This window comes from Delphinapterus leucas, unplaced genomic scaffold, assembly GCF_059928025.1.
Source record: "Delphinapterus leucas isolate spDelLeu-1000000601 "Yukka" unplaced genomic scaffold, BTC_Dleu_Yukka2 spDelLeu_asBTCV2_sq25, whole genome shotgun sequence".
Classification (NCBI taxonomy): Eukaryota; Metazoa; Chordata; class Mammalia; order Artiodactyla; family Monodontidae; genus Delphinapterus; species Delphinapterus leucas.
The window spans coordinates 17337912-17365464 of record NW_028322234.1 but is presented as its reverse complement, the minus strand read 5'-3'; the positions used below and the strand labels follow the sequence as shown (position 1 = coordinate 17365464).

The following is a 27553-nucleotide window of genomic DNA, read 5'->3' as shown; positions in this document are numbered from 1 at the left end:
GTGGCGCGGTCACATCCTGACCCAGAGGTGTCCCTGAGCCTCCCTCATCCCTGCCCGTCCCCTCTACAGACCTACGGTGATGGCGCCCACTTCAGTGAGTCCCACGGCACCCTCGCTTCATCCACATTCCTGGGACCTGGGCTCGGAGGTGAGTGTCCACGTGGTCCCTGCCCCCACCCCCCGTGCCCACTCGGTCCTCGAGCACCGGGGCTTCCGGGATGGCCACCCAGAGCAGAGGACACAGGTGGGGACCAGCCAGGTGCCTGCCGGGAAGTGGACTCCGGAGTCCCGACAACCTGGGGAGGCCGAGTCTGAGGCCGGCCCCCTCTCCTGCTCTCCCCAGAGCACCGGCATCCTGACCGTGAGAATCAGCATCGGGACCTGGGTGAGGGTCCCCTCTCTAGCCCCAGTTTCCCGACCTGCGGGGATGGGGATTCTCAGAGCCTTCTGCGTAGCCAGTGGTAAGGACTCACCTGGCTCCCTAGGCCCGAAGGCCCACCCCCATCTCGCAGATGAGCAGCAGACTGAGGCTCAGCGAGAAGGGACCCGGCCTCTGGGACTCTCAGGCCCTGGTTGGGTGTCCAAGCGCTGGCCCTGCTGAGCCTGGGCCCTCCCTGTTCTGAGGGAGTGTTGGGGTGACTGCCAAGCTGGCATCTCTGGAGGTTGAAAGGGGCCGGGGGGTGAGTCAGCTCCCGCCTCAGGGCCTGGGCTGCGCACTCCTGGTGCTCCTGAGACACGAGGTCCTTGCACATGACAGCCAGGTGAGGTAGGCTCCTTTGGCACCGTCCCCAGCGGTTCCCAGGCCGAGGTGCATGGCGGCGGGGTTGGTGGCTGCTGGGGGAGGTGGGTGAACTCTTGTTGCCGGGCCCAACCAACCAGTGGGGCAGCCAAGGCCGGAGGGCCTGGGGTCCAGCCCTTGTGGACTGGCGCATGGAAGGAGCCAGACGGGCGAGCATGGCCTGGGTGCAGTCCCAGGCAGGAAGGGGGAACACAGTGTCCGGCACCCACTGTGTCTAGCGGGAGTCTGTGTGCATCTCCCAGACCGGGAGGTGAGGGCTGGCCGGGTGGCCTCTGCACCTGCCACGACACCAGTTCCCCTCTGCTGTTCCTTCCTCCGGCTTCTTCCTGGCACGGGCAGTTCCCACGGCCGGGCCTGGTCAGCAGGGCCCAGAGCCCAGCTGTGTCACACACCCGCCACACGCCCCAGTGGCCGAGGAGCTCAGAGAGTGCAGCAGGGAGCCCAGGCCAGGCCCAGTGAGACAGTGGGGAGGTGGGCGCAGTTTCGGCCTCCCTGGGCCCTGGTTTTCTTGCCTGTGGACTGGGGCTGGCGATAGCCATGGTGGGGCAGCGGGCGGTGAGTGCCAGGCCCAGGGGGCGAGGGTCGCTCTGTTCCCGTGGGGCCCCCAACCTGGTCCAGCTCCTCGATGAGACCTGGTGGGTCTGCTCTTGGTGTCTGTCCTCCTTCCCCCTCTCATACCCTGATGCCCAGGCCCGGTGCATGGCTTGGGCACCTGCTGTATACCCACAGGGCTCGTGGATCTCGCAGGTCCCCTCCCAGAACCTCTGCTTTCTCTCCTTGCCTCCCTCAGCCTTCCTTTCAGGATGCCCCTGCTTGGTGCCTGCTGTACGCAGGGTCAAACCACAGCAGCCCCACCCTGCAGTGGGGAGCCCAGAGCCCTGGCTGGGCCGGCCAGCTTTGCTTCCCACGGCCACCCTGGGAAGGGAGGGAGGAGTGCACCCTCTGGACTGGGGGCGAGTCCCTCTGGCCTCCAGGCTGTGGTTTGTTCATCCCTAAATGGGCCCCGTGTCGCCTGCCCTGAGATTGAGCTGGTGGGCGTGGCCTGTGGGGCATCTGCTGTGTTGGTAGGAGCGTGGTCCTTCTCCCTGCCCCCTAAACAGCATTTGCTCCAAGAGTCCACTTGAAATTGTCCTTTTAAAATCAAGGGGAGAGGGAATTTACTGGTGGTCCAGTGGTTAGGACTCGGCACTTTCACAGCCGAGGGCACAGGTTTGATCCCTGGTCGAGGAACTGAGGTCCCACAAGCTGCGCAGCGTGGCCAAAAAATAAGTAAAAATATTCAAAAAATAAATGGATAAAGGGGAGAATTCCCCCACCCCCCCTGCCCAGTTTGAGAATAAACCAAATTAGTCAGTCAAGCATTTTGATTTCTTGCTCACGGTAAGGCTGGTTAAGGTCCGCCCTCAGTCCGGATAGGTGCCCAGCTGAAGCCAGAAACAAACAGAAATTGTTCAAGTACTGATGGATCCAGGGACCTGCTTCAGGCGAGGCTGGATCCAGGTGTTTGTGTAGCTGCAGGAGTCTGTTCATACCAGCTGCTCTCTCGGGCAGGCTGTCCCCCCACAGCTCGGTCTTGCCCACCCACACAGAGGAAGGGCTCCTTCGCACTGAGTGGCTTGAATCAGCATCCCCAGCGATGTCACATGCTTGTTCGTGAGCTGACCCTGTCCAGGAGCTGGGGAAGGAGCCCAGGGCCTGGGTGCTGAAACTTGCAAGATACCAGGGACCTCGACCTGTCCCCTGGGAACCCAGCACCCTGGGGAGTTGACACCTCATGACCTTGAACAGAGGAAACCAAAGCTCGAGAAGGGCAGGGGTGGGGAGCCGAGTCGGTGCTGTCCCGCTCTGGGGATGGGGCACATGGGGGCCCTGGCGGGTTTGCAGAATCCTCTGCGGGTCATCTGGGGATAGCGTCTGGCTGGAACCCCACTTGTCCCTCAGCCCCTCGCCACTTGATGGGGAGACCAGTGTCCCACCACGGTTTTCAGTGTTGTGCACTTGTGGAGCGCCTGCTGTATGCGGGCATGTGCCGGCCTCTGGGTCAGCTCTGGGTGACCCTCCTTCCTTTTCCACAGGCAAGGGCGGCGAGCGGGGCGCGTACACCCCCTTTGGGAGAGACGCAGGGGTCGGCAGCCTGACTCAGGTGAGGCTGCATCTGCAGGGTGGGCAGGGGAGGGCGTGGGTCCCGTCGGCCCCCAGTGGCCCTTGGAGCCTGGAGAGCCCCCGTCTCCAGACTAGGGGGCAGCGCAGGTGGTTAGGGATGGGAGGTTCCCAGTGGGGGCCATAGTCACCGCTTGACTTCTCACCCCACCTTGTATTCCCTAGTTTTAATTTGAAACAAATTCGTCCCAATTGCCTCCTGATCTGGGAAGGCTCAGCCAGGTGCTGGTCACTCTCCAGCAGCCGCTGAAACAGGCCCGGTCCTTGGGTCAGGCCGGGTGGGTTGTCGATGGGGAAAGGGGAGGCTGGGGTCCAGCCTGTGGGGCCCTGTGCACAGCTGAAGGGGTTCCAGGAGACACCTGCCCGCCCGCCTGCCCCCAAGTGGCAGACAGGGAAACCGAGGCCAGCCAGGCAGACGAGGCCTGACCCTCGCTCCGTGCTCCCAGCCTTGTGGTCCAACCTCGGCACAGTCCCCGGCCTGGGCGAGATTGTCACCCGTGGCCACCCCACTGGGATGCTGACGGGCCAGTTGCCTGGCACAGTGGTCCCTAGTGGCCTCCTGTCCTGCCCCACCTGTCTCTCTCCCGCCCCACGCCCGAGGGCCTTACTCCCTGCCTGCAGTCCTGGAACCTCAGGGTGCAGCTAGGCCCTGCTGCAGGCAGCACCGCCTGTGTGCACACTGGGCCTCAGCCAGGTCACAGCCACTGAGTGCCCGCGGGGCCCCAGGTCATCGGCCAGGGGCAGAACTTGCATGGCCCCATCTGTCCCCACGATGCCCCTGAGCCGTGGAACGTCTGACATGCCCATTGCACAGACAGGAAAGCCAAGGCTGCAGCACTGCGCCTTGAACCCCAGTCGTTGTTGCTTTCCTGGGAAGAGAGTCTATTTCAAACGCATGTCTGCGAGATTAAACCATTTACCTTAAGAAAAAAAAGGGGGGGGGATACGTACGAAGTAAAACACACAGATTCCCTTGACATCTGAAGCATAGTTGTGCCCGTTTAGCGCCCAGACAGCAACACATCTTCAGGCTTGACGGTGTGTCTCTCTCCCTCTTTTTCCTTCATGAAAATGAATCGGTGGTATCCTAGATAAGAGAAACGCCAGCGGTGTCAGCAGGGAGGGACCTATGCCCCAGGTCACTGTCACCCCAGGACCCTGCCATTGGCCTGGGCCCTCGCTCTTGCCTTTGTTGTTTTAAACCAGAATGGCCTGGGGGCTGGGCAGGGGACCAGCTGCTAACCTTCCCCCTCCCTCAGGCCAGCTTCCTGCCCAGCGAGCTGGCCCTCAGCAGCCCGGGGCCACTGTCCCCCTCGGGCGTCAAAGGCGGGTCCCACTATTACTCCTACTCCGGTCACCCTCGGCGGAGAGCTGCGGATGGCGGCCTGGGTGAGTGGGGCGGTGGCGGGGTGGCAGGGACGGCGGTCCCTGTGGGTCCTGGTAGTCGCGTCCTGTGAGGTCGGGTGCGGCGAGGGTTCCACAGCCCTTGGTCGTTTCCCCAGCCATACACACCCTGCGCACCGTGCGGTTCTGTCGGAAGACGCTTCGTTTAGCGAGGTTGCTTTGACTTAGTGATGCTAAAGTCACCCACCCAGAAGTACACAGGTGCCAACGCAGGCCCACAGCGAGTGGGACCGGGACCCCAGCTTTCCGTCCGGGCCGCACTGGAGCCGGAAGGCCAGCGGCACCTGGCAACCGTGGAGGCACCCAAGCCAGGGTTGGGGCTTAGCAGTTTCGGCGAGGGGGAGCTTGCAGGTCCGGGACTCGGTGACCGGGCGACTGCCAGGAGCTGGGGCTCGCGGAGCAGGCACCGGCTCCCGTGTCCATGAACCCTGCAACCCGGCTCCCGGCACACACCTGCCCCCTGAGTTCGCCACATGGGCCTGAGACTGGTTTAAGTCATTCTCTTAGTAGGGGAGCTTGGGGGTCTCTTCTCCGAGCTGCAGGGTGGGACTGTCTCCCACCCCCTAGTGACAGGAGTGTCCAAGCGGGAAGGGCCCCAGTGGTGAGGGCGGGAGCCTGGCCGGGGGTGCTCACTCCTCTTGTCCCAACAGACACGCAGCCCAAGAAAGTCCGGAAAGTGCCGCCGGGTCTCCCATCCTCGGTGAGTTGTGGGACAAACGGGCCCCACAGGCCGAGTGTCTCTCGTGACCCCCTCCCGAGGGTGGGCCGGCCCTGCGTGGGGTCTGATGAAAGCCCCATGGGCTCAGCTGGACTTCTTCCCTGAGGCCCCAGCCCTGAGGTAGTCGGGAAGTCCTTCCTTGGGTCTAGCCTGGGTCCCTCCTGCTTTAAGAGAAGGTGGTTTTCTCTGGCCGAGGCGCCTCAGAAAGGGTGTGAACGGGGTCCTGGAAGCGGGAGTGGGTGGGCATCCTGGCAGCCAGTTAGAGGGTTTCCGGCCCCATCCGCCCTGCTTAGAGCTGCCCTCTGTCCTCACCCCATGCCTGGTGGCTGGCGGGCTGCCAGGCCCAGCAGATGGTGCTGAGCCGTCAGCGGCTCCCAGCACCGTGCTCCCGAGACTTAATCACGTTGGGAGAAAAGGCAATTTGCTGGACTCCCCGGCTCGGCCACCACCCTCTCTGCTTGCCTTCTGTGCTGAGCCCCGGAGGCTGATCTGGCCCATACCGGGCTGTAGGCCCAGAGGCTGTTGTAAGACTCAGCTCGTGATGTCACGTCCTGGAACATCAGAGCTGAGAGGCCCCCGAGCCTACCTTGTCCTACCATCTCTCGGCACTTGAACCCCGCTTTCTGCTCCAGTGCCGGGGCAGACGTAGCCAGTTGACCCCAGCACTTTCCTGCAGTGCCCAGCCGATCAGGGTCGGAGCTGATCCTTGAAAGCCTTTGCTGTCTTACTGCTCTGGGGCAGCTGGGGCAGAATATTCACCCAGGACCCTGTCTCTGAGGCCCCCAGGTCTTGTGTGATCAGGGCTGGGGTTAAGGCAGGTTCCAGTGCTGGGGGCGGCACAGCTGGGCTCTGCTGGATCAATAGGAGTTTACTGGATTAAGGAGGAAAAAGGCAGTCTGGGCTGGGGGTCCAGTCTACAGAGGCCTCAGGCGCAAGGCTGGGACTGTGGGGAGGGCAGCAGGTGGGGGTGAAGTAGGAACAGCAGAGAGAGGTGGTAACACGAGCAGAGCCTCAGAGGCGGGGCCGAGGTGCGGTTTTAGAGGGAAGGTTTGGAGAAGCACAGGGAAGTGGGCGGTGGGGTGGACAGCCCTCCAGGTGGAGGGGGAGACCCAGCAGGGGGAGCTGTGAGGCGGGGGCTGGCCGGCCCCCACCCCGCCTGGCCCCTCCTGCCTCACCTTGCCCGCTGGCCCAGCGCAGGTGTACCCACCCAGCTCAGGTGATGATTACAGCAGGGGCACCACAGCCTACCCACCCACCAAGACCCCCAGCGGCACCTACCCTGCCTCCTTCTACGTGGCAGGTACTTGAGGGCTTGCCTGGGTTGCCTGGGGCGGGGCCCGGGCTCCCTCTGCCCGCCCACCTCACCATTCCCCTCTCTGCAGACGGCAGCCTGCACCCCTCGGCCGAGCTCTGGAGCCCCCCAGGCCAGGTGGGCTTCGGGCCCATGCTGGGCGGGGGCTCATCCCCCCTGCCCCTCCCGGCAGGTGGCGGCAGCTCCGTGGGCGGCAGTAGCAGCGGTGGGTTTGGCGGCCTGCACCAGCACGAGCGCATGGTAGGCCCCGTGGGGTGGCCGTGGCCGGGGCGGGGGAGGTGTGTGGGCAGTGCCCCATCTGACCCCTCCTACCCCGTCCCCTGCACACAGGGCTACCAGCTGCACGGAGCAGAGGTGAACGGGGGGCTCCCGGCTGTGTCCACCTTTTCCTCGGCCCCCACGGGCGCCTACAGCAGCGTCTCCAGCCACACACCCCCCGTCAGCGGGGCCGACAGCCTCCTGGGTACGGCCCCCTCACCCCACACCTCCGGTGGGCTCAGGATCCAGCCCTGGGTATCATCATTAACCGCATCCCCCTTGCCTGGCTTGGGCTCCTCGGGACCCCTCAGACGTTTCAAAGTGGTTCCTCGATGAGTAGGTCCCACTGTTCATTTGGGGAAACTGAGGTGCAGCGAGGGGGCTGCTCACCCCGAGCCCCGCAGCCTGCCTGTCCCCAGAGCACTGTGGAGGCACATGGTGAGGCGTCAGGAGACACCCGACTGAGACCGGGGCTGCCCAGGGCCAGGCTGCGGCATCCGTGCAGGCAGCTGCGTGCAGAAGGGAGCTCCCCGTCAGCCGGGGCGAGCAAGCCCGGCCCAGGTGCTGGGGCTGCTGCATCCCAGAGGCTGGACCTCACCTCTCTCCACCCACAGGCTCCCGTGGAACCACGGCCGGCAGCTCTGGGGACGCCCTTGGGAAGGCGCTGGCCTCGGTGAGACTCGGCACGTGGTGGGTGGCTGGGTCGGTGACCCAGGAGGCTGATTCCTGACCGGCCACGTGGTGGCCCTTTCTCTCTCCCTGTCCCTGTCACAGATCTACTCCCCAGACCAGTCAAGCAATAACTTCTCATCCAGCCCCTCCACCCCCGTGGGCTCCCCACAGGGCCTGGCAGGTCTGTGCAGCATGCTGGGGGAGGGGACTGGGTCTGCTGACTAGCCCCGGGTGGGCGGGGAGCTGGACAGACCACATGCCTCAGAGCTCACGTTCCCATGGCCGTCGGGGAGGGCTCCCTAGAGGATGGGGGGCTTCCAAGCCAATGCTCCTAGGTCACAGCAGAGGCAAAGGTCAGGAGGCGCGATGCGGCAGGCCACGCGTTGTGAGCGTTAGGGGCACGTGGGATCCAGCGGGGGGGCCTGGGATGCCCAAGAAGCAGAGAAGCCGGCCCGAGGCTTCCGCCTGGACTCCAGGACGTGGGCATGTTGGCATTAGTTCACCCCAGAAGCTGTTAGGCACCTACTGTATGCCTCATGTTTGGCTTTGCCAAGGGGGCCGGGTCCCCTGTCCCTAAGAGGGTGCACCCGGGACTCAGTGAGGGGCCGTGGAGAAGTGAGGGCCACGGTCTCCAGAGGGCACACAGGCCTGCACGGTGCCTCTGGGGCTCCGGTGGGGCGGGACTGGGAGGGGCCGCCTGCCCCGTGGGTTTTGCAGTTGGAGAAACTGAGGCTCAAAGATGTGACCTGCCCACTGGGTTCACACCCCAGCCTGGCAGAGCTGTCGGGCCAGCTGGGCTGAGATTCAGACGTGGGTCCCTTAGACTGCCCTGTGGGCATGGGAGCCCCTGTGTGGCCAGTCTGGGCATCACAGCCGCAGACTCCCAGCCCAGCCTTTCTCCTTCCCTGGGTCAGGCTGCACCGACCCCCCCCCCCGCCCCCACTCACGCGCATCTGCCCCTTCCAGGGACGTCACAGTGGCCTCGAGCAGGAGCCCCCGGTGCCTTATCGCCCAGCTACGATGGGGGTCTCCACGGCCTGGTGAGTGTCCTGGGGGCTGGGGAGGGTGCACCCTCGTGGGAGCGCAGGGAGCAGAGGTGCTTGTGAACACACAGGGACACCCGTTTGGGGTGAGGGGTGGCTTCGCATGTCTGCCATGGCCACAGAGCCACATGCTGTAAGAGATCTCAGGTGTCATGGAAACAGCAGAATGTGCGACAGGACAGGTGCCCCTTGACCAGGTTAAACTTCTCAGCTAATTTGTTGGGAATAGGGTCCAAAGCTGGTGGGTGGCCAAAGCTGTGGCCGTGGCCTGTGGCCCGCGACGGGCAGCTATGCTGTTGGCAGCTGTATGGGGTCCCGGCGGCCCAGGCCCCTCACCCCTGTCCACCCCACAGCAGAGCAAGATGGAGGACCACCTGGACGAGGCCATCCACGTCCTCCGCAGCCACGCCGTGGGCACAGCGGGGGACGTGCACGGACTGCTGCCTGGCCACGGGCCGCTGGCCTCAGGCTTTGCTGGCGCTGTCATGCCACTGGGCGGGCGGCATGCTGGCCTGGTGAGTGCTGGGCGAGGGCAGGCCGGGGGGTCGGCTGGGGCCAGGCCAGCACTGATAACCCCCCTCGTCCACAGGTGGGCGGCAGCCACTCGGAGGACGGCCTCTCCAGCAGTGGCGGCCTCGTGCACAACCACGTGGCCCTCCCCGACCTCTCCCGGCCGCCTGACTCCTACAGCGGTAAGTCCCTGTTACGTCCCCTGTGCAGAGGTGGCTGCACCCCCGGGTGGCCCATGCCGTGGGCCCGCCAGTAGGTGTCACTCCTCCTTGGAGCCACATTCCTCCTCCGGAAAACGGGGACTGAGAGCCACCCGCCAACCTTCCCGGTGGCTTGTGGGCCCGGGACTGTCCACCCGCATCTCCAGTTGAGGAAACTTGAGGTCCAGGGTAACTAACTGGGCACTGGTGTGGAGAGGGGGAGATGCCCCCTGCCACATCACCAAAGCCCTACCTGGCTTGGTGCCAGGATCCCACAGGGGTTGGGAGGGGCCCTGCTGCTTCTGGGGTGGGTTGCTACCTCTCTCTCTATTCACCCGGTCAATCGGGAGAGTCCCGAAAGGCATATGTTTAGTGTCCATCGTGTGTCTGGCACTTTTCTCGGCACCAGGGAACAAAACAGATCAGGCAGAGAAAGAGGGTGACTTGTGCGGAAACTGGAAGGTGAAGGAAGCATGTCAGGATGAGTGCTGGGGAGAAAGTTGTGTGTGTGTGTGTGGGTGGGTGGGTGCACGCGTGCAAAGGCCCTGGGGCAGAGCTGTGCCTTGTGTGTTGGAGGAACAGCAAGGAGGCCCGTGTGTCTGGAGCAGAGTGAGGGAGGGGGAGAGAGGGAGGAGGGCAGGGACGGGAAGGGACGGGGTAGGGGATGGGGCAGGTCGTGCAGGGTCTTGGGGAGGACTTGGCCTTTTACCCCAGGGAGGTGAGGGCCCTGGAGGGCTGTGGGTAGAAGAGGGGCGGGGCCTTGCTCAGGTGCTCATAGACGTCCTCTGGTGGCTGCTGCTGGAAGGACAGACTGGGTGGGGGGCTTGGCTTGGAAGTGGGAAACAGGGCAGAGGGGACTGCTGGTCCAGGAGGAATGGTGTGGGTGGATGCTGTGGACTGGCCTGTGAGGGGCCGAAGAGGGGCAGTGCAGTGGTGGGCGATTTCCAGGTGCTTTGAAGGATTTGCAGACGTGGAGGAGGAGGTACGGTTCTGGTCTGTAGGTGGGGTCTCAGGGTACTTGGCACACAGTGGAGTTGATGGTGGGAGCCTGGGCAGGTCCCAGGTGGGGCAGGGTCTTAGGCGGCGGGGCCAGGGTCCCGGACAGATCAGGGGGGGCGGGTACTGAGGGGCCTGGAGGAGGGTGCACTACGTTGGATGCTGAGTTGAGGGCCCCATCAGGGCAAGTGGGGCGGTGTTGGTGGAGTTCTGGGTTGTTAACTGTCCGGGGAAGCAGAGAAATCAGCAGTAGCGAGAGGGGCAAAGTCACTTGGCACGAGGTTAGCCATAGAAGGGGGTAACGGGCAGGCTTGCGCATGCCCACTGGGGTTTGGGGCCCTGGGTGTCACAGGGTTCCGTCCCAGGGGTCGGTTAATGCTGACCCTGCAACAGCCGGTGAGACCCAGGCCTGGGGAGGATCCAGGACTCCACCCACCCCGCCCCCATCGACCTGGTGAAAAACGCGCTGTGCCACATGCTGCGCGCATTTGACCGCAAGGCCCCCCTGAACCCACCACACAACCCTCAGGCCCGCCTGAGGACCCTGCAGCCCCAGAACCAGCCTGACTCTTGACTGGGTGTCCAGATTTTGTCATTGCACACCTGGGTGGTGTCTGGGGACATCTTTGGCTGTTACAGGGGCAGGGATGACGCTCAGCCCCCACAGGGCCCAGGACGCCCTGGCCTGGTGGCAGCAGTTCTGAGGGAGCCCCCGAGCTGGTCTTTTAAGCACTGCCCGCGTCCTGCGGTTCAGCTGCGGGAGAGCCCAGGCCAGTACCGCGGCCACGGGTCTCTTTATGTGGCCTGGGGGTTTTGTGGGTCATTGTTCTACTGGGTGGCTTTCCCACCCGACTGCTCAGCTGCCATGCAAGGACCAGCCCTGGCCTCACGGGACACTAGGTCCCGCCCCAACCTGGGCCCACGCGTGGGCACTTTTCCGAATCTTCCGAGCGTGTCTCCTGGTGGCGGGTGTGATTCTGGGTTGGAGGGTTGCTGGGCACACACGTGCCCGCCTTTTCCAGATAAGGCGGAAAAAGTGTTTTCCAAAGCGGTCACACCCATAAGCGATACTCAGACCCGCAGCATTTCAGCATTTCCTGAAGCGATGACGCAGATAGCAGGCTCCCGGGGGCCCTCCCTGCTCCCCTCGGGCTTCTGCATCACGTCCGCACTGACTTGTAGCAGTTCTTTGGGATCGTGGGGACCTGCCCTTTGTTGGCTTGTACGTGACGGCGTCTTCTGTCCAGTGGCGCAGCCGCTTATTTTCTTGGTGATGAGAAGTTCTCAATTTTGATATATTCAAGTTTATCGATTTCTGTTTCTTTTGAGGACAGCTCCTTAGCGTTTTAGGAAACAGTTTTCCGCCCCTGAGTGGCCACGACATTTCGGCGCACTTTCTTCTGAAGGCCTTTCGGTCCGTGGGGTCTGGAACGGGTGCCCGCGTGTGGCGTGAGGCCGGTGTCCCGCTCTCGGTGGGCTTCTGGGTGGCTTGCCGTTGCGCACGGAGGCCCCTGACTCCGGCCCGTTGCAGATCTCGGGCGCGGCGCCGCCCCAGGGCCTGGCGACATCAAGCGGGAGGAGCAGGAGGACGGAGAGAACGTGGCGGCCGACACCGCCGAGGACGAGAAGAAGGACCTCAAGGCCCCGCGCGCCCGGACCAGGTGCCGCCCCCCCCACCCCCACAGGCCGGCTGCGCACGCGCGCCCCCTCAGGGCGCCGGCTGCGCATGCGCACGGGGGCCCCTCGGGGCGCCGGCTCCCGAGGCCGCGGCAGGCCCTTGCCCGGCCCTGCCTCACTGTCTCCCTCTGGCCCCTGGCCCCGTAGCCCGGACGAGGACGAGGACGACCTTCTCCCCCCAGAGCAGAAGGCTGAGCGGGAGAAGGAGCGCCGGGTGGCCAATAACGCGCGGGAGCGGCTGCGGGTCCGAGACATCAATGAGGCTTTTAAGGAGCTGGGGCGCATGTGCCAGCTGCACCTCAACAGTGAGAAGCCCCAGACCAAACTGCTCATCCTGCACCAGGCCGTGTCGGTCATCCTGAACCTGGAGCAGCAGGTGCGAGGTCAGTGGGGGCGCCGCTCCCCTCCCCCACTGCTGCCCTCGCTCTCCCCTCCTCCCTTCTTGGAGCCCACCTCCCCTGCGTGACATCCCCTGCTGTGACCTTCCTCCCTTGCCCTGTGACCTTTTCCCTGCAGTGACATCACCCCTGCAGTGACCTCCTCCTGCTGACTTTCCGCCTCCTACAGTGACCAGCCCCCCTTCAGCGACCGTTTTCCATTTCCCTGCTGTGACTATCCCCCCAGTGACGATCCTCCTCTGCAGTGGCCGTTCCCTCCTCAGTGACCATCTTTCTCCTGACCGTGGGCCCTCTGCCTAGCCAGGCCCCATTGCCGTCTCCAGTGGGTTTTTTTGGCCGTGCTGCGTTGGCAGGCGGGATCCTAGTTCCCCAACCAGGGATTGAACCCGCACCCCCTGCAGTAGAAGCGGGGGAAGTGTTAACCACTGGACCGCCAGGGAAGTCCCATCCCATTGTCCCCTCAAGTGAGAGGAACAGACTCTCGATCCCCAGCCCTGTAGCCCTGGGCACTTTGGCACAGAGCTGTCTCCTCAGACCCCAAAGACTCCACCTGCCCAGCCCTTCCTTCTGAGGAAGCCCAGAGCCCGGCTGGCAGGGACTCGTGTCCCCTGGCTCCCAGAGAACGTCACTGTCGCTCTAGCTCTGAGCAGACACTTCGTGGGGCGCCTGAGCCCATCGGTCCCCACCTGCAGGTGGGGTTCACCCCCCATCCCCAAGGCTGAGTGAGGGTCAGGGAGGCTGTGTGACTCCCTCCAGCTGATTCCTTAACGACCCCCACCCCACCCCCGCTGCCCCGTTAACCCTTTCTCTCCTGCAGCGCTGTCGCTTGGACCGGAGCTAGGGCCCTGGCCTGCCGCCCACTGTCCCCTGAGCTCTGGGGTTTCCGCGTCCCCACGGCGGCATGGGCGTCACGCCGCGTCCGCCCGCCTCTCTGCTCTCTGCCCCCCGTGCTCCCCCACCCTGGCCGCCCACCTCCTCACTCCCACCGGCTGCCCTCCTTACCTCGCACTTGCGCCCGAGCGCTGAAACGGCAGGGCTGCGACCCGGGCCTTTCCTCCCTCACGGCTCCCATCGGGACTTGAGGGAAGAAAGGGGCCCCGAGGCCTGTCTGTCAGTTTGGTCTGCACGCTTGTCCTGAGCTCCGGCCGCCGCCGCCACCCGCGGGGGTCGCTCAGGCCCGAGGGCAGGGTGGGCGGGCAGGACGGGCTCCCAGGGAAACAGGCAGATGGAGAGGTTGCTCGTGCAGAGCCCCACGCTGCGCCCCTGGGGGGCCTGAGCTGGGGTGTGGACCCCGTGGTCAGCTCTCTGAGCCCCTGTTCCAGACTCGTTGGGGGGACTCAACACTGTGCCCGCCGCCCAGCGGTTACAGCACAAGTGCCAGGCCTCAGGGTCCTCCAGGCAGGGCTCAGGGCGGCCACTCCAGGCCCAGCTCTCGGGCAGCCAGGGTCCAACGTGGGGCAGGTGCAGTCCTGTGGCGCCCAGGCATGAGAGGGGTCTCCAGGCTGTGAGCCGGTTTGCTTCTGTGGACTCAGTGTCCTGAACTCTGGGAGCCCCAGGCCTAGCTCTCCTTCACCCAGCAAGCAGCTGCTCTGAACGGGGAAGGTCGTCATCCTGAGGGTGGGGGGCATGGGGCCTCCCTGTTTCCTGGCCAGTCCTGGGCACGGCGAGCGGGCGGGGGCAAGGGCTGCGCCCAGCTCCATGCACATGCGCGGGTGGGGGTCAAGGCCCCACCTCCTGCCAGGCACACGGCATGCGCACTCGCAGCCAGCGGGTGCCCTCCCCACGACCCCCGCTCGGGACTAACGGGGCCCCGGTGCTGTGACCCAGCAGTACGGAGGAGGTGCTGTCCCTGGAGGAGAAAGACCTGAGGGACCGGGAGAGGCGCATGGCCAATAACGCGCGGGAGCGGGTGCGCGTGCGGGACATTAACGAGGCCTTCCGGGAGCTGGGGCGCATGTGCCAGCTGCACCTCAAGTCGGACAAGGCGCAGACCAAGCTGCTCATCCTGCAGCAGGCCGTGCAGGTCATCCTGGGCCTGGAGCAGCAGGTGCGAGGTAGGCGCCCGGGCCAGCCCCGCCCCGCCCTCCCGCCCACCGGGGACCTGAGCCGCCGGCGCCCCCCGGCGCTCATCCTGCTCTGTAGATCCCCGGCCCAAATGGCCTTCTCGGGGACGGGGACAGGTCGAGAGATGGAGCAGCCGTGCGGGCCCCCCCCCCCAGTTCTTCCTCCCTCGGGGACCCTCTCCCACAGTGCTCTCCCCCTCCCCCCAGAGCGTAACCTGAACCCCAAAGCGGCCTGCTTGAAGCGCCGAGAAGAGGAGAAGGTGTCCAGCGTGGTCGGAGATGCCCAGATGGTGCTGTCGGCCGCCCACCCAGGCCTGGGCGAGGCCCACAACCCTGCCGGGCACATGTGACAGGAACGCCGCCCAGACGAGTGACCCCACCTTGGTCTAACCTGGGACAGTCACGCCAGGCGCCTGGTCCCCACCCCATGCAGCCCGTGGTCAGCCTTGAGCCAACATCGCCCTGGGCGCTCCGGAGGCAACACCACCGCCAGGCCTGTGGCCTGATGGATCCTGAAACTGCGTCTCGGCCCTGCTGCCCAGGCCTGGGCGGCAAGGAGCATTGTTTTTGTTTTTGGTATATACATGTTGTCAGACAAGAAAATGAATGCCTTAAGTATAAAACGTGAAGACTCAAACATACCGTTCACAGGAGGGAAATGCTGTGCGGAGCCAGTTTGGTCGGCAGCCACCAACCAGCAACTTGTGCCTACGCCTGAGAGGTTTTTTGTTTTTGTTTTTTTTTTTAAAGGAAAATAAAAGGAAACTTAGTTATGAGAGTTTTTTTTTTTTTTAATGTAGAAGAAAATTAGTAAGAATGATGCCTTTGGTCTCTTTTTTTTTTTTTAGCTTTTTTTGCGTATGTTTTCTAAGCAACAAATTTTTTTGTATAAAAGTCTCGTGTGTCTTGCTATTTTTGCTGCTGTTTCTAGAAATGAGCATTGCATTTCATGATCAACAAGGTTATTAAAAGTTGTATTAAAAAGACCCCAGGACTTCCCTGGTGGTCCAGTGGTTAGGACTCCACGCTCCCAATGCAGGGGGTACGGCTTCAATCCCTGGTCGGGGAGCTAAGATCCCTCATGCCACGTGGCGTGGCCAAAAAACTTTAAAAAGACCCCGTGTAAACTTGAGGTGCCCCCGCCCCGGGAGCCACTGGACCAGGGGTGGCAGGTGCCGTCCAGTTCAGGTTCTAGCGTGGGGGGCTTGCTCTTGTGGTTTTGCTCCCTGCGAAGTAGCAGGTGGGCCCTTGTTTGGTGGGGGCCTCCCCTGCCAGATATGCTCCCCTCCCTCAGGAAGGGGGACACCCTGCTGGGGCACTTCCAAGGAGGCAGGGACGCTCCCCTGTCACACAGCCGAGGTTCCTGCCCGCAAGCAGCTCGGGTCCCCCAGGCCCCTGCCTGCGGCCTGCCAGCCCCACATCCCTCCAAGTCCTGGGACCTCTCTCAGACGGGACTTTGTGAGGACCAGCATTCCTGGGCCCGGGGCCTGTGTTGCTGAGCGTGGTGCTGGGGGGCCTCCCTAAACACCCCGTTCTTCATTCTCTGAACTCTGGCACAGAAACCCCCTGCTCCCCGAGTGGCCTTCCTGGTGTGGACTGGGGAAGTTACAGGATCCCCCTGCCCAGAAAGGCCCCCAGGCCGTGTGTCTGTCAGGGTTGACGCCCCACTGCAAACCAGGAGGCTGAGCTCTCAGGCCCTGGGCGCCAGCTCCCAGGCCTCCCCAAGTAGCCCTCTCTCCTGTGTATTCAGGGGAACCCACTAGGCCTGGGCTGTCCCAGGTTTAAACAAAATCCAGGGCGGTTGGTCACCTTACGTGTCACCTGGGTGTGGGGTCAGGCCTGCTGGGGTCTCACCTGCCCTCCCTCTACCCCCTGCAGAGAGGCCTTACGTACCCCCAGGCTGGCTGCGTGCACCCCACCCTACCAGCATCCCAGGTGTCTCCCCCAAAACCCCCTCACTCCCCGAGCACTGGGGCGGCCTGACTCCTCAAGACTGGAATTCCCCACGGCTGGGGGCCGGGTGCCCCACGGGAAGCTTGAGGGAACCCCAAGGCCAGCACGAGCGGGACATCCCAGCTTGGGGCCGGGGCCACCTCCAGGTCCCTGGTATCCCCTGGGGTCTGCCCCTAAGACCGATCAGGGGACTCTCCTTGGTGACTCCCCTGGTCTGTGGGTCTTGTCTCTCTTTGGGGAACCTGCCTCAGTTTCCCTCTGCCTCGGGCCTAACCCACAGACCCAGATAGGCAGGGGCTGAGAAGCCTCTGCGGCCCCCCCGAGGCCCACAAACTTTTGAACTGTGTATTACATATATAATTTAAGTTTTATATATTTTATATATATATAATGAGATTAACCCAGCACAGGAAAAAGTAGCCTTGGGGGAGGGGAAGAACCACAATTACAGGGAAAACTGTGCTCTGAGTGCCTCAGGATAACTGATTTTTTTAAAAACAACAAAAAGTTTTTTAAGTAGAATAATTTTATATGTGTCAACACAGCTGGCTGAATTCTTTGGGATTTTTAATAACGATCCTCTAAAGTCGATTTGGAGACCTGTACATAACAGCACTGTAGCAATAAATGTGACATTTTATGACAATACTCTGCCTGTCCCTGGATCTTTCAGCTGCTGTGTGCTTACAGATGAAAAGAGGGGTTGGGAAGGTGGTGCCCCCGGTGTCGGTGTCGGCGTAGGGGCTCACTAGGTGGCCTGAGTACATCCCACCAAGGATGGCCCGGGGTGTTGTGGACTTACCGCACTGCACATCTGGACAGCTAAAACAGCTCGGCGGGCGGGCAGGGGGCTTGGAAACCACAGGAATCTGTTCTCACACATTCTGCAGGCCAAATGTCCCAGGTCCAGGGGTGGTAGGGCCGCGTTCCCTCCTGACCACCACCCCCCCAGGAGAGTCCTTCCTGCCTCTTCCAGCTTCTGGGGGCCTCAGGTGTGCCTCGGTTTGCAGCCGCATCACCCTGATCTCCACCTCCATCTTCAGGTGGCCTCTCCCTGTGTGTCTTGTGTCCAGGTGTCCCTCCTACACACACACCTGTCATTGCCTTAGGGCCGCACAATCTCTAGCATGACGTCATCTTAACCAATCACATCTGCAAAGACCTTATTTCCAAATAAGGTCCCGTTCACAGGCTGTAGCAGGGGTGGGGGGCAGTCAAGACTTGAACATGTCCTCTTGGGAGGACACAGTTCAGCCCTCAACCGGGGTTTGATGGGGTGGTGGTGAGCAAGGCCGCAGACACTGGGAAAGGTGGCCACGGTGATTCCTTGTTCTAGAAGCAAAGTTCCTCAGGCAAAGCCAGGGACCTGCACTTGGAATAAGGGCTCCCGGGATGTGGAAGCTGACTGGCTCCTGGCGGAAGGCCACTCCCTGAGTTAGTACGTATGTATTTATTTTAACATCTTTATTGGATCCCAATGCAGGGGGCCCAGGTTCTATCCCTGGTTAGCGAACTAGATCCCGCATGCCTCAACTAAGACCTGGCGCGGCCAAATAAATTAATTAATTAAAATAAATAAAAAAATAAATATTTTAAAATAAATAATGTAAAACCCACTGAATGACTGATGCACGTTGAATGGGTGAACTGTATGGTGTGTGGATGATATCTCAATACAGGTGTACAGGTGTCTAAAAATATCTTAAAGGTGCCAAAATCCTTATCCGGGGAGGCGTCGCCTCTCTGTCCCAGCAGGGGTTGGCTCCATGAAAACTTCTTGAAGGAGCATCTGCTTGACTCAGGTCAGAGAAATCTGGTGGCAGGGGGTTGAGCACAGGGAAACTGGGGCGGTGGATCTGTGTGTGACTTGACAGTGCCAGTGATGTCGCAGGTGTGTTCCTGAGTCCAAGCCTTTCAAAGCCTGCGGCTCCCCATCTGCTGGATGCCCACCGGGCCCTCCAGGGCTGACAGAGAACGCGCAGAGCCCCGTCCTGGAACAGCCCTGACACCCACAGGCCAGGGAGGGAAGGGGACATGCCTGACTGAGACAGATGGCGCCGGGCTGCAGCAGGGTGATGGGAACCACAAAAGAAAGGCCCACGTCCTGACCTGTGAAGGGCACCCTATTTTGAAAAAGGGTCTTTGCAGATGTAATCAAGTTAAGGATCTCAAGATCATCCTGTATTAGGGTGACTGCCAAATCAATGACAAGTGTCCTTATAAGAGACAGAAGACAAGAGACACAGACGAAGAAGCCACGTGACAACAGGCTGGAGGGATGCAGCCATAAGCCAAGGGATGCCGGGGTGTGGTGGGGGCGGGGTGGCAGGGGCCAGAAGCTGGAAGAGGCAGAAAGGACCCTCCCTTGGAGCCTCCGGAGGGACCACAGCCCTGTGACACCTTGACCTCAGACATATGGTCTCCAGAACTGGAAGAGGATAAACCCCTGTTGCTTTAAGCCACCCAGCTTGTGGTCATTTGTCACGCAGCCACGGGAAATTAATAGCATCTGTGCCCTTTTTTAAAACGGCAAAACATCCAAACGCAACAGGGACTCTTCATACCTCGCTGGTGGGAACACAAACGGATACAAGGACTTTGGAAAAGACTTTGGCGGTGCACCTGAAACTAACATGTTACACATCAATTACACCTCAACAATAATAAAAGCGTTTGGCAGTTTCTTCTACAGTTAAACATAAGCCTCCCCTACAAGTCAGCCAGCAGCCAGTCCACCCCAGTCATCCACCCAAGAGACACAAAGACACACGTCCACACAAAGACCTGGATGCAACTGCTCATTGCAGATTCCTTTCCCATCGCCAAAACGTGGAAACCACCCAAATGTCCTTCAACAGGTCAGTGGGTAAACACAAGGGTCCACCCACTCCATGGTCCACGACTCAGCAGTAGAAAGAATGAAACTCTGACAGAAACAATGGCTTGGATGATTCAAAATAGCTACGCTGCGTGGACAAAGCCAGACACCAAAGAGAACATACTCTATGATTCTCGGTAGAAAAGTCTAGAAAATGCAGACTAATTCACAGTAGCGTGGTTGTAGGGGCTGGAGGGGGGAGTGGGTGGGGTCCCAAAGGGGCAGGAGGAAACTTCCAGGGGACGAGGGGGAGGTGTTCATTATCTCCACAGCGTGATGGTTTCATGGGTGTGCACATATGTCGAAATACCAAGTTGTATGTTTTAAATACGTGCATTTTTGTAGGTCAAGTATACATCAGTAAAGTTGTAAAAATTGTAAAAGAAAAGAATCCAGCAGATGAACGGATAAACACCATGTGGTCCCTCCACACAGGGGAACATCACTCAGCCATGAAAAGGGGTGAAGCCCTGACACTCGCTACAGTGTGGATGGACCTTGAGAACACGATGCTCAGTGAGAGAAGCCAGACACAGAAGGACACACAGCGTGTGATTCCATTGATAGGAAACGTCCAGAACAAGCAGATGCATAGACAGAGAGTTGAATTCCTGGTTGTCAAGGGCTGGGAAGGGGGTGGGGGGTGGGGTGACTGCTGATGAGGACGGGGCTTCTATTGGGGTGATGGAATGTTCTGGAATTAGATGGAGGTGGTGGTCGCACAACCTTGGGAATGTACTAAAGACCACTGAATTCTACACTTTACAATGGTTAATTGTATGTTATGTGAATTTCACATTGATGAAAACAAGAAAAGTCGTTCCGTTTCCTGAGGGCCAGATAGGGATCCTGCATGGAACCCAGGAGGCCAGGGCAGAGGGCCAGCAGGGTGCGAGGGGGGCCAACCGTTCTTGCTTATCCACCATCTCTTCTGGTCACAGAATCCTGGTATTCTCTTTTGGGGATTCTCCTCCAATTTCAGCCCACATCCTCAAATGAGAGGGGCCAACTCTGCCCTGTTTCCACAGCACGCGAATGAGAACCAGCTTAGGGGCATTTTCTGTGATTATTGGGAAAGAGGTGCCCTCTTCCTGCAAGGGTTGCTGTAATGTCAACCAAGAGTTTCTGGGTGCCTCTGCTCAGAGTTCACCACAGAGTAAGGGCAACACAGAGGAAAGAAGAGCTGAGAGATAGAGAGAAGATTCATAATGATATTGCTAGACTCCTGGATGCAGCTGTGCCTGAAGCCATCTAACATGCCACAGAACTTCCTTCTGTTCTCTTAAGCCAGTTTTTGTTCTTCGTTTATCACTTGAAATGAAAAGCATTCTGCCTCGTGAGCTGAAGTGCATTAAGCAGAAGGAACAATGCGGCAGAGCTTCAGAAACTGCTGGATCCAGGACCTGCAGCCCCAAGGCCTCTATGCCCACCTCTGCTCATGTTTTCACGCAGGTCTGTTCTCTGTCTCATGATTTCTAATCTCTGTCTCAGATTCTACAATCTCTCACCTACAATGTAGGTGGCCCCTACATCCCACTTTTTAAGTTTCCATCGAGGACAGAGACTTAATTCAGGTCCTCTCTGATCCCAAGCTCAAAAATCCCAGGGCAACTGGAAAGGCGGAGAAACAATGTCCAACTCAATAGCAACGAGCACCCCTCCTGCCCAGACCATGGTCTCCAACCAACCCCATGGTCGGAAGCCAGGGCTAGGTGAGAACCTGCAGCCCTCTGGGAACTGCAGTCTTGGAGGGTGCCGAGGGGCCGATCCCAGCAGGATGGGCTGGGCTGGGCAGACAAACCCCACGGTGTCCAGTCCGCATCTCCCAGCCTGCATTCGACGCTGGGACCCCGGAGGCGGTGAAAGGAGAAGGCGAGCCCGAGCGAGCCTGGGGCGGCGGAAAGCCGAGGGAGGAGAACACACCTGTCCTGGGTCCATCAGCTAACAGGTGGCATCCTGAATGTTGACAGCGCGAGGAACCAGGCCTCCCTCTGCTGCCGGAATGAGGAATCACTCCCAATCGAAACGTGCAAACAATTTGCCGCCGAGCCTCTGAGCAACAGACAACAAAATGCCAGCAAACCGAGGCTCGGGGAAGCGCTGTCATCTGGCCAAGGTCCCACACACAGCGAGTCCAGTGACAACGCCTAATTCCTCCAAAAGGGAGTTCAAATCCCAACCTTCCCCTCTGTGCGACTCTGGGCTTAACCCTTCCCTGTTTGGCCTGTTTCTTTAACTGTAAATAAAGTTCTGGCACGTAATAAGGACACAAACTCACCAGTCATATGTCGCGGGCCACAGTCGCTGGACGTTGCGCAGCTTAGGGCCACTCTGACCGCCGGAGCGGAGAGGCAGACCCCGCGTACTCACGTCACGTGGTCAGAAAGCCCCGCCTCCCGGGCCCGCCCACTCTAGTCTGCGTTCTTCAGACCCTCCCCGGAAGTGAATGCAAATATTTTCCGAGTCTGCGCGCGCAGCGGCGGCGGTCCCCGGATCTCGCGCGGTCAGCCCGCCTGGGCTGGGCTGGGCCGGGCAGGGCGGGGCGGGGCCTCCCTGCGGGCCTGCGCGCTGCGGGGGCCGCGCCTGCGCAGTGCGCCCGAGCCGGCGGGGCCAGGGTCACCCTGAGCTGAGACGGCGCCGCTATGTTGGAACGGTTCGTGGGCCCGCGCTACCGCCAGCTGGCCAGAAACTGGTGAGGATGCGGCTACCGCCCCCGGACCCCTTGTCTTCCCAGGTCCCAAATGGGGAAACTGAGGCACAGAGCGGCGCGGCGGTCTGCCCCGCGAGTGGCTGGCCCCCGATCCTGAGGCGCTTTGCCTGGGGGCCGCGATGGTGCCCACCTAGACCGCGCCCAGCATCCCCGGCTCAGCTCCTGGGGCTGGAAACTGACCCTGTGCGCTCCTGGCTTTGCTTTTGTTTGACGTTGTTGTGAAGCCGAGGGCTGCGCCTGTCCTTGACTGACCCCCGTGGGAGGCGGATGGGATGGGGGTGACCCCACGTGGCAGCCGGGATTGGGGAGCACACGACGTGAGGCGCTGAGAAACAGCGGGCCTGTACTCCGCAGTCGTGTCCCTGAGCCCCGGCAGGGACCTTCGGGTGGACAGTGACAGTGGCGCTTTACAGCTGGGGCGACCCAGGCTCAGGACGAAAGTCCGTCCCTGGCGTCGGGTGGGACCGCCAGCGGCCCCTGCACCCCCTACCGCGGGCGGCTCGAGCCTCCGGGCGCTGTCGGTCCGTCCCCATCTTCGCGTGGTCAGAGCAGCGACCCCCTCATCCAGGGTTTCGTTCAGTCGGCAGCAGCACCCACTGAGCAACTGATGTGTGCTCGCACCTACCACTGAGCCGGGTGCCGGAGACACAGCGATAAACGGAACTTTCCTGGCTGACGCTCTAGGTCGTGGACCAGAAAAAAATTAAACCGATGTGATACGTGGCATGAGGTTGATGTAAAGTAATAAAGGGGGTGGGTGCAGTCCTGTCCCACCCACACTGGCTTCCTGAGGCCAGGAAGCGGGACTCTCCCCCAGGAGACACTATGGAGTTGTGGGGTTTCAGTCTCGGGGCATCCGCGCTCACCAGCTGGGTACTCTGCACTCAGCTCCTCCGGGCGTCTTCCTGTGAGGAGGGGGAGGAGAGGTGGTGAAGGTGTAACGAAGTCCCACGAGGGACTGTCAGCAGCATCATCACCTTCGGTGCCCTGTGGAGGTCAGGTGTGTGGCCACCTCCCTCTCTGTGAGCTCCACCGGGCCCCAAGGGGAGTGGTCAGGATGATTGCAGGGCGGGGGGGGGGGCGCGGGCGGTGGAGGCCTCCCTGAGGGCAGGCTCCTCTGACCTCAACACCCCTCAAAGCTGTTGGGCAGTGAGAGGAAAGATTCCCTCTCTGTTCGTGACACCTGCCCCAGAGCCTGTTCCAAAAGCAGCAATAACCCGGGACCCCACCAAGGCGCAAAGTTGAGTTGTACGGGCCTCTCCCCAGGGTCTCCCCAGGGAGCAGGGGGTGTCGTTGGTGAGGCAGGTTGGGGAGGGGGTGTTGCTGCTTCCATCTCTCCACCCCAACACCCCAGGCCCATAGGTTATGGCGATCCGGTGAAGTGGGCACCCATGCACAAATTCTGCCTCTACACAGACCAGCGATGGAGCCTGTGAGAGTTCTCTGTCGCTGCATAACAAAGAGCCCACCAAATGCAGCAGCTTTGCAGACATTCATTATCAGTTACTGTGGGTCAGGAATTGGAACACAGCTGAGTCCCCTGCTCAGTGTCTCATCTGAAGGCTTTACTGGAGGATGTGTTTCCAGGTCACACCTGTGGTTGCAGCAGGGGGCCACCCTCAATCCTCTGCCACAGGGGCCCCTCTACAGGGCAGCTCACAAACTAGCAGCTGGCTCCCCGCAGAGAGGGTAAGAGCAAACGAGCACGCCCTGACGGAGCCAGTCTCTAAAAGTCCATCTCAGAAGTGACATTCCCTCGTGGTCCAGTGGTTAGGACTCGGCGCCTTCACTTCCGGGGCCTGGGTTCAATCCCTGGTCGGGTAACTAAGATCCCGTAAGCCGTGTGGTGCGGCCAAAGAAAACCAAACCAAAACGAAAGAAGTGACAGCCCATCATCTCTCATATTTGATTCATCAGAGGCGAGTGACTGGATCCTGCCGACCTCAAGGGGAGGGGCTGTACAGGGGTGTGAACACCAGGAGGTGGGACTATTGGGGCCGTCCTGGACCCTGCCCATCAATGGACGTAAATGTGGAGTGTGGTGGTCTTGGAGTCCCTGCCTCGGCTCTGCACCCGGTGGGCTGTGTGTCTCGGGGGCATGGCTTGCCCTCTCTGTGCCTTGGTCTCATCTGTGAGACAGGGACCCTGATAACTCACACCTCCCTCAGTCCATCGGCTGTCTCAGGGATCGAGCTGCTGCAAACCACATTAACGTGCCTACCTGCAAAGTTTAGATATCCTTATGCTTTACAAGCTTGGGCTTTTTTTTTTTTTTTTTTTTTTTTTTTTTTTAGTGGAATTCCTCAAATAAAACCTTAATCAGGGACTTCCCTGGTGGCGCAGTGGTTAAGAGTCTGCCTCCCAGTGCAGGGTACCACGGGTTCGAGCCCTGGTCCGGGAAGATCCCACATGCCACGGAGCAACGAAGCCCGTGTGCCACAACTACTGGGCCTGCGCTCTAGAGCCCGCGAGCTACAACTACCGAGCCCACGTGATACAACTGCTGAAGCCCGCACGCTCACAGCCCGTGCTCCGCAACGAGAAGCCACCGCAATGAGAAGCCCGTGCACCGCAACTGGAGGAAGCCCATGTGCAGCAACGAAGACCCAGTGCAGCCAAAAATAAATAAATAAATTTACTAAAAAAACCCTCATGCATATCCTAATATGAAAGCAGATGGGAATGGAGTTGCCTTAGGGTCACCTGCCTGGTGCCTGCCCTCGGGGTCATCAGCAGGATGTGTCCACAAAGCTGGGCAGGGCCAGGTGCGTGGGGGTGGTGTGGGCACCTGATAAATGGCAGCTTGGGATGGGGGGGATCCGGCCACACTACCGGGAGGGTGAGGCCTGACCCCCGTTCTTGCAGGTTACCCACAGTGGGCATGTGGGGCACCGTGGGAGCCATGGGGCTGGTGTGGGCCACTGACTGGCGGCTGATTCTGGACTGGGTGCCCTACATCAACGGCAAGTTCAAGAAGGACGATTAATTAAACCCATCCCCCTCGGACCCCTCCGGTAAGTTTCAGCAGCTGTCGGCTGGTGTAGCCCGGGATTCCTGAGCAGCAGAGGAGCAGTGTTCCCCGCAGGTCCAGGGCTGGGCCGGCAGGTGTTGGGGGCACCTGGAGAACCCTGCCTGAGGGCGGAGCCCTGCACTAGCCTCCTGCCTGGTGGCGCAGAGCTGCCAGCCAGCAACCTCGGTTTGTGGGGCTGGGGAGTGGGGCGCTGCCCCTCGGGGCTCAGTCCTGGAGGCTGAGCCTGCACCCTGGGTGGGGCGGAGGGATGCCCCATTTTACAGACAGGAAAGTGGAGGCTGGCCTCCCTGGGCGGGCTGCTGTGAGCACTGACGAGCCCGGCGCTGTGCTGCCCACCCGACAGCCCAGAGTGCACGCGCATCCCCATTTCACAGACTCCTAAGTGGCACAGCCAGATCTGGTGTTGGAGCCTGTCGGCGGCGTCAGTGCTCTTACTGGGCGCTCAGCAACCGCTGCTCACCCTGCTTCATTCCCCCTCCAGGTGTCTGGTGGTGCTGCCCCCTTCCATCTGCATCTGGAACGGCCCAGGCTCTTGGGATTGACCTCGAGGAAATACACGGCGCGAGTTAGGTTTCCTACGCTGGTGGAAATAACTTTGGTGTGTGAACACACATGGCATTAAACCTCACCCTGAAACCTGCTGGCCTGCACGTGCTCATGCTGGGGCTTGGTTATGTTGACTGCAGGCCCAGGGGCCCCAGATGACCCGGGGAGCCTTTCAACTCCAAAACTGCAAATCTGCAGTTGCCCAGCGGCTGGCAGACATGGTTTGATTACTTCAGATGTTTAGTGGATAATACCTGCACGGGGTTTTTATCGATCGCTGCCTTAAAAAGTTACCCTTGACCTAGTGGCTCAAGACAAACATTCATTATCTCTCAGTGAGAATTTGGGAGTGATCTGTCTGGGGGGTTCTTGGCTGAGGGTCCCTCATGAGGTTGCAGTAGTGGCATCGGCTGCATGATGAAGGGTGGCACCGGGGTGGGGTGGGGAGTCGGGGCTTCCAGGAGGCCCCCTCACGTGGCTCCTCCCCACGTGGGCCTCCCAGACGCTGCTTGAGCCTCTCTACTACACAGCGGCCCGAGAGCAGGCAGGGAAGAGCCTCTGTGCCTTTTATGACCTACTCAGGACTCTCAGGCCATCTCCTGCTCCACACCTTATTCGGGAGGAGAATTAGGCTCTGTGCCTTGAAGGAGGAACATCAGAACCTGTAGACGCGTTAAACCATCACCGGGGATACAAAAATGAGCGGGTACACGAGGATATACTGCATACAGGCAGTTCCCTCCAACTCCTGCCAAGTTCTGGAAAATTCTAGAAACGTTCTATTTGTGAAGAAGAGCTATTTTACTAGTCTGTTTGGGCTGCCACAACAAAACACAGGCCAGGCAGCTTAAGCTACAGAATGAATGTCTCACAGTTCTGGAGGCTGGAAGTCTGAGCTCAGTTCTGGCAGGGTTGGTTCCTGGCGAGGGCCCGCCTCCTGGCCTGCAGACAGCCCCCTTCTCACTGCATCCTCACGTGGCCTCTCCTTGACATGAGCAAGTGAGCTCTCCAGGGACTCTGAGGGCATGCTAATTCTAGGGGACCAGGGCCACACCCTTCTGACCTCATTTAACCTTAATTGTTTCGGGGGGGGCATCTCCACATACAGCCACACTGGGGGTTAGGGTGTCAGCATATACATTTCAGGGAGACACTTTCAGTCCACAGCAGCTTTGTATATTTTAACACAAGTAGTGGCATGTTCTACACACTTTTCTGCACAAACATTTTACACCTATGGCTTATTTCCTGGAAGCCATGCCACTTTGGAAAGCACAAAGCATCATGAAAAAGTCTACAAATAAGGGATTTCCCTGGTGGTCCAGTGGTTAAGAATCCACCTTGCAGTGCAGGGGCTGCAGGTTCGATCTTAGTTCGGGGAACTAAGATCCCACATGCTGTGGGACAACTAAGCCTGTGTGCCCCAACCAGAAGCCTGCAACGAAAGATCCTGCGTGCCACAACTAAGACCCAAAGCAGCCAAACAAATATTTTTAAAAAGTCTGCAAACAAATGCTGGAGAGGGTGTGGAGAAAAGGGAACCCTCCTAACACTATACCAATTGGTAGGAATGTAAACTGGTGCAGACACTATGGAGAACAGTTTGGAGGTTCCTTTAAAAACTAAAAATAGAATTACCATATGATACAGTGATTCCACTCTTAGGCATATATCTGGAAAAGATGAAAACTCTAATTCAAAAAGATACATGGAGGGCTTCCCTGGTGGCACAGTGGTTAAGAATCCGCCTGCCAATGCAGGGGACACGGGTTTGAGCCCTGGTCCGGGAAGATCCCACATGTCGCGAAGCAACTAAGCCCGTGCGCCACGACTACTGAGCCTGTGCTCTAGAGCCCGCGAGCCGCAACTACTGAAGCCTGCGTGCCTAGAGCCCGTGCTCTGCAACAAGAGAAGCCACCGCAACATAGAGTAGCCCCTGCTCACTGCAACTAGAGAAAGCCCGCACGAAGGGACAAAGACCCAACGCAGCCAAAAATAAATAAATAAATAAACTTATTAAAAAAAAAAACTACATAAAAACATATTGTATAAAGGGGGACTTCCCTGGTGGTCCAGTGGTTAAGACTGTGCTTCCAATGCAGGGGGTGTGGGTTCGATCCCTGGTCGGGGAACTAAGATCCCACATGCTACGCTGAGCGGCCAAAACAGAAAATAAATTAAAATTAAATTAAATTAAATTTAAAAATAACTAAATAAATAAAATA

General features: G+C 60.1%; 3 protein-coding genes across 20 annotated transcripts in view; 2 read left to right on the top strand and 1 right to left on the bottom strand.

Annotated features, from left to right (window-relative positions):
- TCF3 (transcription factor 3) overlaps nt 1-16811 on the top strand; it is a 36294-nt gene extending 19483 nt beyond the window's left edge. For 3 of the 16 annotated variants that reach the window (XM_089905707.1, XM_022557036.3, XM_089905706.1), the window contains 15 exons: nt 70-148; nt 2875-2942; nt 4219-4348; nt 5014-5063; nt 6279-6381; nt 6464-6633; nt 6724-6856; nt 7266-7324; nt 7426-7504; nt 8290-8363; nt 8720-8881; nt 8956-9058; nt 11604-11733; nt 11897-12132; nt 14418-16811. In XM_089905707.1, the coding sequence (XP_089761833.1) occupies nt 70-148; nt 2875-2942; nt 4219-4348; nt 5014-5063; nt 6279-6381; nt 6464-6633; nt 6724-6856; nt 7266-7324; nt 7426-7504; nt 8290-8363; nt 8720-8881; nt 8956-9058; nt 11604-11733; nt 11897-12132; nt 14418-14560 (1719 nt within the window). In that variant the 3' untranslated portion in view covers nt 14561-16811. Of the gene's footprint in view, nt 1-69; nt 149-2874; nt 2943-4218; nt 4349-5013; nt 5064-6278; nt 6382-6463; nt 6634-6723; nt 6857-7265; nt 7325-7425; nt 7505-8289; nt 8364-8719; nt 8882-8955; nt 9059-11603; nt 11734-11896; nt 12133-13974; nt 14202-14417 lie in introns of those variants that run through there. The other 13 variants (XM_022557044.3, XM_022557037.3, XM_022557040.3 and 10 more) reach the window with 13 other exon arrangements.
- On the bottom strand, nt 124-21411 carry LOC115804191 (uncharacterized). 3 transcript variants are annotated; one of them, XM_089905712.1, is made up of 3 exons: nt 21320-21411; nt 3911-4489; nt 124-3828 (listed from the first exon to the last, which is right to left on the bottom strand). In XM_089905712.1, exon 3 carries the CDS (start codon nt 1498-1500, stop codon nt 532-534), a length of 969 nt encoding a protein of 322 aa, XP_089761838.1. In that variant the 5' UTR covers nt 1501-3828; nt 3911-4489; nt 21320-21411; the 3' UTR covers nt 124-531. The 3 variants fall into 3 exon arrangements, with proteins under 3 accessions (XP_089761838.1, XP_089761836.1, XP_089761837.1); XM_089905710.1 differs by having other exon boundaries at nt 124-4489; XM_089905711.1 differs by having other exon boundaries at nt 124-4046.
- A 202-nt stretch (nt 21412-21613) lies between these two features.
- Nucleotides 21614-25422, top strand: UQCR11 (ubiquinol-cytochrome c reductase, complex III subunit XI). Its single transcript, XM_022557476.3, has 3 exons — nt 21614-21733; nt 24617-24765; nt 25264-25422. The coding sequence occupies exons 1-2, from the start codon at nt 21684-21686 to the stop codon at nt 24735-24737; spliced, it is 171 nt and encodes a 56-aa protein (XP_022413184.1). The 5' UTR covers nt 21614-21683; the 3' UTR covers nt 24738-24765; nt 25264-25422.
- The last annotated feature ends 2131 nt before the right edge of the window (nt 25423-27553 follow it).